At 41.1% G+C, this 11712-nt stretch overlaps 1 protein-coding gene across 1 annotated transcript in view; it reads left to right on the top strand.

The window, feature by feature from the left end:
- Window positions 1–10818, top strand: part of UBE3A (ubiquitin protein ligase E3A) — a 38636-nt gene extending 27818 nt beyond the window's left edge. Inside the window, exons 6-12 of the mRNA XM_010152139.1 lie at window positions 2924–3068; window positions 6475–6680; window positions 7726–7890; window positions 8276–8431; window positions 8528–8601; window positions 9781–9924; window positions 10142–10818. Of these exons, the coding sequence (XP_010150441.1) occupies window positions 2924–3068; window positions 6475–6680; window positions 7726–7890; window positions 8276–8431; window positions 8528–8601; window positions 9781–9924; window positions 10142–10262 (1011 nt within the window). The 3' untranslated portion in view covers window positions 10263–10818. The remainder of the gene's footprint in view (window positions 1–2923; window positions 3069–6474; window positions 6681–7725; window positions 7891–8275; window positions 8432–8527; window positions 8602–9780; window positions 9925–10141) is intronic.
- The last annotated feature ends 894 nt before the right edge of the window (window positions 10819–11712 follow it).

Here is an 11712-nt window from a genome sequence, read left to right as displayed (position 1 = left end):
GCGGGGGGGGGGGGCGGGAAACTGTATCGTGGTTTTGCTGCAGAAGTATTTGATGAAACACTGAATTTCAAAGAACAAATGTTACTTGGTCTCCTTAAGTGCAAAAAATAGTTCACTGCAAATTATATGCACTAGAATACTAAATGCTTTAGGAAGTACATAACTAAGTTTTCCAGATAATCGTGTTATCTATGTCAGTCAGCTAATCTGACTTCCTCTCTTTATTGGGGTCTTCATTGCTCACCTCCTTGTTTTTTAACTGAGTTTTATATGCTATGGAGTTACACTCTTTTTCTTCCTGATAGTAGTTTTCCATACAACTTAGAGCAATTCTTTCTCCACGTGCTCCTTTTGCATGAAGTTTCAAAGTCCTCAAAGCCATTACGCTAACCACCTCAGCTCTGTCACCCGTCTGCCCCTGCTGTGCTGCTTCCTACGTGGCTGGCTTGGCAGCTGCCAGGAGAAAATGTGGCTGGTGTCATTTTGTGAATCGGTGGTGTCCTTATTGCTGCCTTTATCCTCTGTTCTGTTTCTGTTTTTCTTTACGCTTCTGTAGTAAAATTCTGGGACACAAAAGATGTGTTGGCATGTGTGTGTGGATAAGGCAGGGTAGTGAAACAGAAAGAAATGGTTTGGCGTGTTAAGTAGGGTTTGTGCTAGCCCAGGTTGAGGCAAGTCTCACCAGTAATTGGGTATTGGTAGGGGAACGTACAGGTCTGTCTGTGGCTTATAATGCTCTTGAATTTTCTTTGCTACTTAAGTTTATGTATTGGGTTTGTGTGGCAAGGTTTTGGGAGACTAGAGGGGTGGCTTCTGTCAGAAGCCGCTGGAAGCTTCTCCTGTGTCTGACAGACCGCGGGAAGCTTCCCCTGTGTCTGACAGAGCCAATGCCAGACGGCTCCAAGACAGACCTACTGCTGGCCAAGGCTGAGCACGTCAGCGACGGTGGTACTGCCTCTGGGATTATGTGTTTGAGAAGGGGGGAGTTAAAAAAAAAAAAAAGTGGGAAGACAAATTACAGCTGGAGAGAGTGAGATGTGAGAGGAAGAGCCCTGCTGACACCCAGGTCATTGAGGAAGGAGATGCTTCAGGCGCTGGAGCAGAGATTCCCCGGCAGCCTACGGTGCAGCCCATGGTGAGAGGGCAGGCTGTGCCCCTGCGGCCATGGGGGGTCATAAGGAAGCAGAGACCTGCCTGCAGCCTGGGGAGGACCCCACATTGGAGCAGGTGGCTGTGCCAGGAGGAGGTTGTGGTGCCGTAGGGAACCCAGGCTGAAGTAGGCTGTTCCTGAATGATGGCATTGCACAGAAAGGACCTATGCCAGAGCAGTTTGTGCAGAACTGTAGCTCATGGGACACCAAAAGTCAGCGCAGAAAGGCAGGAGGAGGTGGGCTGAAGCAGGGGTTCTCCTGCAGCCTGGTGAGAGGGCAGGCTGTGCCCCTGCGGCCATGGGGGGTCACAGGGTAGCACAGACCCACCTGCAGCCTGTGGAGGACCCACTGTCAGAGCAGAGGGATACCCAAAGGAGGCTGTGACCCTATGGGAAGCCTGTGCTGAAGCAGGCTCCTGGCAGACCTGTAGACCTGTGTTAAAGGAACCCATGCTGGAGCAGGTTTGTTGGCAGGACCTGTGACCCCATGGGGCACCTATGCTGAAGCAGTTCGGGAAGAACTGTAGCCTGTGGGAAGAAGTCAAGAGGAGCTGGAGCAGAGTGTGAGCAGTCCTGCCTCCCTCAGAAGGAAGGAGCAGCAGAAACATGTGATGAACGGACCAGAACTCCCATTCCCTGTCCCCCTGTGCTGCTCAGAGGAAGTGAGCAGAAACCAGGAGTGAGGTTGAGCCTGGGAAGGGAGAGACTGGGGATTGTGATTTGATTGGCAATAAATTAAATTGATTTTCTCCAAGTTGAGTCTGTTTTGCCCATGATGGTAACTGGTGAGTGATCCCTCCCTGTCCTTACCTCAACCCATGACCCTTTTGTTAGGTTTTCTCTCCCCTGCCCACTGAGGGGGGGAGTGACAGGGGCTTTGGTGGGTACCTGGCCTCCAGCCAGGGTCAGACCACCACAGTTTAATGTATTCATGCTGCACAGGTTTAACCCGTATGTTCACGCTTTTAACCAGCCTATTTCTTATCAGCTGCAAAATATTCTTGCATAACTTTTGATTTACTGAGAAGATACATTTCTGTGGGAAGAAAGTGAAAGACCTGTAATGACCTTTATATAGACATGAAACCCTTTCCTGTGAAGCATCACAACTTCGACTTGACCTTGACTGAACTTTCACTTTTGAGGACACAAGGCAGTTTTAAAGGCACTGAGGAAGTGAGAGCATGAGATTTCTAAGGCATCTTCATTAGGGTCAAGATGAGGGGGTATTGATTTGATTGTAATATTAGTGTCTTTCTGTTTCTTTTTTCCCCAGCTCTTTCTGACATGGAACTAGTAGTTAAAGGCTTGTCTCTGTCTTTCATTGTACATTATCACACATCTGTGTAGCCCTTTCACAGAACTGTTCATTGTCAAACACCTAGATCAGATTGCAGTCTCTTTTCATTGTCAGATTAATCTGATTATCCCAGCAATACGTCTTGTTTTCATACTGTTTTCTGTGAATTTTGTGCAGCATGGTGCTAACGTATTAATAAGTGCTTAAATGTGTAGAAATGGAGAAGGCTGACAGACTTAATTGGCTGGTAGATCAGAGCTGTGGTAAATTTCTTGCTGTGTTAATCCCCAAATACTAATACGTGCTTAGAGTGATTTAGTGTTACTATTGGTTTCTGAAATTTTACTGTTGTGACTTGTGCTTGCTGCCTTCTTAGGTTTGCAGGGTAGTTTTGATTTCATTAGTCAATACTCGGTTGACTCTTCTAGTAAACAGATTTACTAATGCAGTACTTCTGTCTGTTCGCTCAATAGCTAGAGATGATTGCCATGGAAAATCCTGCAGACTTGAAGAAGCAACTGTACGTTGAATTTGAAGGAGAGCAAGGGGTAGATGAAGGAGGCGTTTCCAAAGAATTTTTTCAACTGGTTGTGGAAGAAATCTTCAATCCGGATATTGGTACGTGTTCTAAGAATTTCCTAATCTATCAGATTTTTCCCATGAAAGGTTGGACCAGGTGGTCTTTCAAGGTCCCTTCCCACCTGGGCTGTTCTGTTTATGCAGTGCCTTTCTACATCTGCTGCTGCTTCTCTGAAGCTGTCCCGATTGCTTGGTGATCATGAGAGTATGTGACCCACTGAGGCTCGCTGTTGTCATCAGTCACCCTCCTAAGGAAGAGTGATGAGGGGAATGACTCTCTATAGTTAGTGAAAGCTACCATTGCTTGTTTAGCTATAAATCAGTAGCATAGGGTTTCTTCGCAGGGTTCCTTTGTTTGTTCTCTCACCTTTCTCCTCGCTTTGCTTTGTGATTAGCTTCTAGAATTAGTAATCAAACCAAAGAGGAAGAGCTTCTGCAATAAAACCAGAGTAGGACTATGGTGAGTTTTTGAGTTATTTCCTCCCCTTCCTCCAGCTTAAAAAAATCTGATAGTCTCAGTTCTTCTAATGAGTTCATCTAAAAGGGGTACAGGTCCCAAGTGTGGCAGTAATGTCAAATTTGATTGTAGTTAGTTAAGAACTAGGAGCGATTTGATACATCACAGCCAAAGTTTTATATCTGTGTTTCAACAGTCATAATTCCATCTATTTTTATCCTTGCTGCCTGCACCAGTCTTCTATGCTTCTGTCTTTATACATGAAAGGACATACTGCTTGTAATATGCAGCTTGTCTGATGCCTCCAAAAGGATTAAAATGTTTTAAAATGTGTTAAAATAGAAATGAGACTTACAAAGTTCTTATACTAATTTCATAGTTTGTGTGAAATATGTCACACTGTAGTTCCTGTAATGGCTTCCATTAAAGAAGCTCAACAGCTTATGGCCATTACTTAACTTGGATTTATTGAACTCCTTTAAAAAAGAAAGTTGTTCTTGGTTTTGTAGCTTACAAAATCGATGAAGCACAGAAATTAATTTAGACCGGGTTAAAGAGGAAGTCCCCAGAATCGGTAACAGAATCTGAACCTTGGCACTTGTCCTTCACCGTACACAAACCGGTTCTTGTAGCAAGTGATACAGGTCTATAGGCAAGTCCTGCTCACTCTGAAAATGGCTATAAACTTGGAGAGATTTGGAATCTGAATTGGCAAGGTTACTTGGAATAAATTGGAGTATGGCAAAATAACAAGTCTTAGTGTTTTGACTGACAAAGTTGTATTTCCAGTGCGAAATACGATTCTGACCTGAGTTTATCTAACAACAGAAGTTGTGTGGGATGCCTGCATTTAAGTACTCCTGTTTAGTAACTGAAGCCTGATGCAGCTAAGATCCAGCCAGGGTGTGTATGCTCCCTGTGTGTAAAGATGGGTAAGAGATTAGATGCGCATGCATGCTTTAAATTTCTGTATTCAGAATAAGGTATGTATGCTTTTTTGTATTCATATCAAGTTTGGGGGGAAAAAAGGCATTTATTGGCTTTCGTCATTAAGTGTGTAAAGCAGAACATGTAGCTTGTTTTCACAGTTGTCTTTTTCTTATGCACCTGTAATATGTACTGCAGTACAACAGTTTACACACCATATATACCAAGTGTGACTTTTGTTGATTTGCAAATACTTTATTTACCAGAGAAAATGAAGGAAGCCCTGTAAATGGAATTTAAAATGCCTGTCCTCGGATAGGTGTGTGTAGAGTGATGGTTATTGCTGCAATAGTTTATTTGTCATTATGTTTCAAGTGTGTTCATATTAAACTATGTTAAAGGAGCCAGTAACTCAGATAAAACATTAGATTTACGGCCAACAGTCACCATGATAAAAGGGAATAAGGAATAACTTCAGAGGAATAACTTCATATACCATTCCTAGCAACACTATATGGCACTTTTCCCCCTATCACAACTTCCAGTTTCTTCTGGTATTCTATTATGATTTTAATGTACTATAGTCTTTATTTTGGTCAGTGGCTAAAACATTGCAGTTGGCATTTAAGTGTTGCCAGGTGAAGATCTGGATAACCTGTTAGCCCTTCATTATTAAACACTTGTTGGAGGAGTTTGTTTTGGCCATTTTAACTCTTCCATAAAGCACAAGTAACTGCTTTTATTGTGCCAGGAATCCAGGAGTTACTTCAGTCTATTAATAAAATGCAATGCAGGCTTCTATTTAATGTTTCTCCTAAATATGCTTGTGTTGCTCATCCCTTTCTGATTTCCAGTTGCCTTACCTGATGTGTTAGTCTTACTTGCATGCTCCCTGTCCTAGTGCCTTAATGCGATAAATAATCTTCAGTTTTGGGGAATAGCCAGGAGTCTTGAGTTGGAAGTTCATTTCCTTACATTGAATGAGAATTCAGGTTTTATCTCTTGGCTGAAAGTGACATCTTTTTTCAGTCTTGGGAGTCATTTTGTGTCTCTCTGTGTGTGGCTTTGTAATCAGCTTGTACATCTCCGTATGTGTTGTATGTAAGCATACCTTTTAAGGGCTGACAAGGTAAATCCTTACGGCAGATGTAGCACATGTTCTTGACTGCCTGCATCTAACTCCCGCTGTGTGGGCAGGACAGAGCCTGGGTGCTTTTTCCTTAGGTACTTCCTGGAGGTCATGGGATGTCACTGGCACACTGTACTTGTCCAGGGTGGTCTCTTCCTCTCACCTTAGGTCTGTGGGGTTTGCATTTATCTTGCTTCGCTCTCTGGTCAGGTAAACAGTGGATTTTATCGTAGGACCCATTTAAATGGTTGTAGCCTGTACACAAACTCTGGTTTCACAGACCAGCTAAGGTAGTGGCTTGCTGCAGCCAAAAGGGAAAGGGACTCTTGGGATAGCTGCAGCAGCTCAGTGGACCTTGTTGAGTACCTTTTAAACAAACAAAAATCTCTTAGGCATCTAACTCTTATGTTCATATGTGATGGTTAATCCCTGCTCCGTCATCGTAGCTTCCAATTCAGTAGCAGGGCTGCATCTGTTCCTTTGCTAGAACTGGCCTGGAAAAGCCTTTGGGGAAAGGCTGTCACTTTACGGTAGCTGGAGTTTTTCAGAATTATTTCATCCATGTGGTTTTTGATCGCATTCTTTCCTTGCGCTGCTGTATTTATCAAAGTTACTATCTGTGGTGACGATGTGCTGCTGCTTCCTCAGGAGTGGAAGGGGGTGAAAGGCTGTGTACGTACAGCTTCGGTGGGCATCACAGGATGTCGTGTTGTGGGTCTCCTGCCTGCTCTTAGTAGTAATGAAACACTATTTCGAGCAGCTCCAATTTCCTGGAGGTAGGTACCTTCTCTCTGCCATTAAATTCAGTATAAAGTTAAGCCAAACGTGTTTTAGACCTCCTAAGGCAAATGGGTTTATCTTGGTATGTTTTACATGTCATTTTTATTGAAACGTAACCATAATTGTCCAACATCCTTTTTTTTTTTTTACAGGGATGTTCACGTATGATGAATCAACAAAACTGTTTTGGTTTAATCCGTCCTCTTTTGAAACTGAGGGTCAGTTTACACTGATTGGCATAGTACTGGGTCTGGCTATTTACAATAACTGTATACTGGATGTACATTTTCCAATGGTTGTCTACAGGAAGCTAATGGGCAAAAAAGGAACGTTCCGTGATCTGGCAGACTCTCATCCTGTAAGTTCATTACGTTCTTTTGAGTTGATGAATGCATTTTCCATGCAGTAACTTAAGTTAAACACAAGATCGCTGTCAGAAGTGGAAGTGAAATAGCAGTGACTTGTGCGAAGAATCTGTAGTTGTTAAAATAAATTCATAAGCAGTAAAACCTCTTACTACGTCTGGTTGGGAGGGTGCACAATTGTCAAGTCAACCAATAGGGGTATCCATAAAGCTTTTTTCTGTTTTGCCTTTCTTTTTTTAAATGCTGCCTGAATTGCTTAATATCACTTAGCACTGTTAAGCGTAAACTATGAATAGTAGTATCTTCCCAAAGAGATTTCTAAAATTAGGCTGTTACCTATTTCTAGAAGTAGATTTCCCCAAAAAATGAGTCTTGGGCTTTTCCTAAGGCATAGCAGCGGTCTACTCCTTCGAGTAGTGCAAACTCTTGAAGGCAATTTCAGATTCCGCTTGACAAACTCTGACCTAACTCGTGATTGATTTTGTTTGTGTGTGTGCATTGATGTTTTCTTACTTTAAAGACTGCCCCATCCATGTGTTTTCAAGCTTACTTCCCAGAATGCTTGGGTTTTAAATTAAAACACGGGAGATGAAAGCCTGCTGCCTGAATTTTATCTAATATAAAATACAGTGCTTTCTTTGATTCTAATACGTCTGTGTTAATCTTGCTAGAGTAACGTGTTACACATGCCAAAAGTAAATACAGTTTCAATAGAGTTAGAGAGGGAAAAGGTGTTATCAGTGGCTGTTGAGCTACAGGTCTGTCCTTTGCATTTAGTAAGGTTCCTGGGTACTGGTAGGCTCTTCTGAGTTACTGCTCGTTGCCGTGGACCTTTTGTCTTAATATCTGCTGTTGGTTGATTCTGCAAACACTGAGCTTAAAATACCTTTGTCTGGCCTGTTATGGGAGATCTTAGGTGACTGGTGTCAGGGAATACAACCACCCTTTTTGAGGCAGATTATTTTGTGTTGTCTGGTATTACTCAGTGAAATTTGTTGAAACTTATTTATGACAGACATGTATTTCTTGTTCTGTTAGGTTCTTTACCAGAGTTTGAGAGACTTACTGGAGTATGAAGGAAGTGTGGAAGACGACATGATGATAACGTTTCAAATATCTCATACTGATCTCTTTGGCAATCCAATGATGCACGATTTAAAGGAAAACGGTGATAAAATTCCTATTACGAATGAAAACAGAAAGGTACACTCAACTTCTTTTAATGCAGTCTGATTTTTAGATACTCTCTGCAGAATGACGTAGGGCTGTATAACGATTTGGCCTCACTTATAATTTAAGTTTAAAAAAGCCTTTTACAGTTGCCATAAGACAGTGCAGTTGTAAGCAGAAAAAAGACTGGGAGGGATGGTGGGGAGCGGTGGTGGTGTTTTTTAAGGAAAGTGGCTGCCAACGTAGCTTCTGGGTGTGATGTTTGACCTGTCTTCTACTGTTGCCCACTAGAAGCTGAGCCCAGATAATCTGAATTATGGAATTAAGTGTACATTGGGGTCTTAAATTATTGGGAGATACTTCAGGTGGAGTGTATGTCAAAGTACTAAGGGTGTTTTTGGGGATTGTTTCCTTACAGGAATTTGTCAATCTGTATGCTGACTATATACTCAATAAATCAGTAGAAAAGCAGTTCAAGGCCTTTCGGAGAGGATTCCACATGGTGACCAATGAATCTCCTTTGAAATATTTATTTAGACCAGAGGAAATTGAATTACTTATTTGTGGAAGTAGGGTAAGAATCCTGAATGTACACCAGAAAAAGTGTGAGCTTTTTTGATCCTAAGTATATAACTTGTGGTCATATTTAAAAAATGTCATCTTCTTACAGAATTTAGATTTTCAAGCACTAGAAGATACTACAGAATATGATGGTGGCTATACAAGAGACTCTCTTATTATTAGGTAATTTTTTCTAATTTCTGAAGTATTTAAAGCACTTTATATGCTTTATATAAATTCAAAAAAATGAATTTAATATTGTAAAGTATTTTTGTACTACTAGAGATGCAAGTGTCTTGTGTAGAGCTTCACTTAAGTAAAGCACAGATAGTATAAGCATGGTCTGTAGCTTTTAGAGAAGTTTGGTAAAGCTTAAAAGGGGATTTTTCCCTGTGTTTTGCTTTGTATTTATCTCATACCATATAGTTAAATAATCCCCAGTATAGACAGGGCTGTTTCAATCAATTACTGCTGCTCTGCTGTTTAAAAAAAACCAAAACCAAACCCACAGCAAAATCATCAACACTGAATTGTTTGAATAGTTTGTGTGTGTAGAACTTGCTTCTCTAATTAAAAGTCAAGTAAGTTCAGTGCTTTTTGTTTAATGTGTTGGAAGAGGGAAGATGTTTCTAATGTTGTTACCTTCTTGTCCCCTTCGACTGGAGAACTCTTCAGAGAAGGGTCATGTTTGGTCCTCTAGGCTTTGCCAGCTATTTAGCTAGACACTGCTAGGATAGAAAACCTTCGACAGCTGCTGCATTTATTTACTGTGGGGTTTGAAGGTGGTTTTAAATGGACAGGGTAGGGGAGCCAGTATGATTTCGTAGGATTTCATAGTGGGTAGATTTAGATTGGATATCGGGAAGAAATTCTTACCGGAGAAGGTGGTGAGGCACTGGCACAGGTTGCCCAGAGAAGCTGTGGATGCCCCATCCCTGGAAGTGTTCAAGGCCAGGCTGGATGAGGCTTTGAGCAACCTGGTCTAGTGGAAGGTGTCCCTGCCCATGGCAGGGGGGTTGGAACTGGATGGTCTTTAACATCCCTCCCAACCCAAACCAGTCTGTGATTCTATGAAATGGGATTAGTAAAAGAAGAATATTTGCAGATCACTTAATAGCTGAATTAACATCTAAAACAAGTTAAACTGCAGTGTTTTGGTAATATTTCTCATTTCAACTTCAGAATCTCACTGGTTGGTAAATACATTATTACTGCTGGTTTTGGTTTAGAAATGCAGCTTGTAAGCCTATGTTAAGATTGATTAGAATTACTAACCTTTCAAAGTTTAGTTACCTTGGAAAGTCTTATTCTTACCAAAGAAAGTTCTTGGTTTACTTACTTTTTTGATTTCTTCCCTGATAGGGAATTCTGGGAAATAGTCCATTCATTCACAGACGAACAGAAAAGACTATTCTTACAGTTTACAACAGGCACAGACAGAGCCCCTGTGGGAGGACTCGGGAAGTTAAAGATGATCATAGCCAAAAACGGCCCCGACACGGAGAGGTAAAAAACCCCAAAACCTCTCCTTTTTGCTTGTTGATGGACGGTAGCAAGTTCTGTGTTGTTAATTTATTAACCAAGTTAAATCTGAAAGTTAAATCCTTCAGCGAAGTGGATTCTTTTTGAATTCATCCTTTTGGAGTTGGGAAGTAGCAGTGTGTTTCTTTGCTCGTACTGTGTGTTCCCAGGTCTGAATTCTTCTTTCTCGTTTTCCCCGCAGGTTACCTACATCTCATACATGCTTTAATGTACTTTTGCTTCCGGAGTACTCAAGCAAAGAAAAGCTTAAAGAGAGATTATTGAAGGCCATCACATATGCCAAAGGATTTGGCATGCTGTAATAACTAAAACAACAAAAGGGATTTAAAAAACGATGGTGATGTCCCTGTCCAAAAAGGCCATAAGATAGTGAGCTACAGTAGTCACCTGTGTTTGTGCCTCCCTTCTTAACTGGGGACATTGGGCTGGAACAGCAGATTTCAGCTGCTTATATGAACAAAATCTTTATTTTTTCTTTTAGCGTGAAAGTGTTACATATTCTTTCACTTGTATGTACAGAGAGGTTTTCCTGAATATTTATTTTAAGGGTTAAATCACTTTTGCTTGTGTTTATTACTGCTTGAAGTTGAGCCTTTTTGAGTATTTACAAGAAAACAAACTGTACTCTCCCAAGGAAAATATTGCCATCATTTGTAGACCATGTAACCTTCAAGTTATGTGCTATATTTTTGTCCCTGTATCTAATCAAATCAAGAACTGTACTTTTTTGAAGAGTTTGCTTTTGAAACTTGAAGTCTTGGAAAACAGTGTGATGCAATTACTGCTGTTCTAGCCCCCAAAGAGTTTCTGTGCAAAATCTTGAGAATCAATAAAGATGGAAGGGAGAACTCGGAATGTTAAATTGCAGCCTTGAGAACTTTACTTTAGCCACAGCACAACAATTAAAATTCATTTCACTATATGTTGTCTTCACATGTCTTGTAATAAATTGTGTTTTTAACTAGGAGACGTTTCTTAGCATATGGAAGGGTAGAAACTTTTAGTTACTTTTTTTTTTAAAGAGGATGTTTACTGGGGAAAGTGCATTTTCAACTGGACAGTTTTAGAGTAGGGAGTGAAGTGTTTGGAAAAAAGAGATAGGAAGTTTTTGCTCTATTACAAACAAAGCATGTGGAAGTGCACTTAAAATGAAGTTTTATTCTTAATTGCCTATTATGTTGACATTTTAAATAGACAATCCAAAGTCTTCCCTACGTGTTATGTCATCACCATTTATTTAACGAACCGTTGTTCCTGCTTTATCAAGGCACATGATCAGTGTTGCAACATAATCTAAAGGGATGGCTACTGTATTTTACTCTCCTAACAATAAGCGGAACCGAACAATATCCGACGTAAGGCCTACTTCGTGTTGTACACTTCCAACCATTAAATAAACTGCTAGAAAGTAAGTACTAAGGTTATGTTCATCTACTGCATCAAGTATTCAGTAGCTTTTAATTTAACTCTACAGATCATATCGGAAATAAATCCTTTACCTTTCGTAGTCTGTGTTTAACGTTAATTTCTCCTGGTGCAACCTGTGGCCAAGGGATTATGCGTTTGTAAGTGAAGGCGGAACCGGCACCTCCCTCTGGCGATACAAGCTGCAGCGGATGTGCAGAGCTGAGCTTGTGCCTTGACAGCGGCTGTAACCGACTAGTACCGATCCCACCCGTGACTCTGTGGAATTGGCATGAAAAGGCGTAGTTTTGAAATCCTTGGAGAAAAGATAAGATGTCTTTCAGGACT

The sequence above is a fragment of the Eurypyga helias genome, unplaced genomic scaffold (assembly GCF_000690775.1).
Source record: "Eurypyga helias isolate BGI_N326 unplaced genomic scaffold, ASM69077v1 scaffold1755, whole genome shotgun sequence".
Classification (NCBI taxonomy): domain Eukaryota; kingdom Metazoa; phylum Chordata; class Aves; order Eurypygiformes; family Eurypygidae; genus Eurypyga; species Eurypyga helias.
The sequence above is the reverse complement of the archived record's forward strand: the minus strand, read 5'-3'. Positions and strand labels throughout refer to the sequence as shown.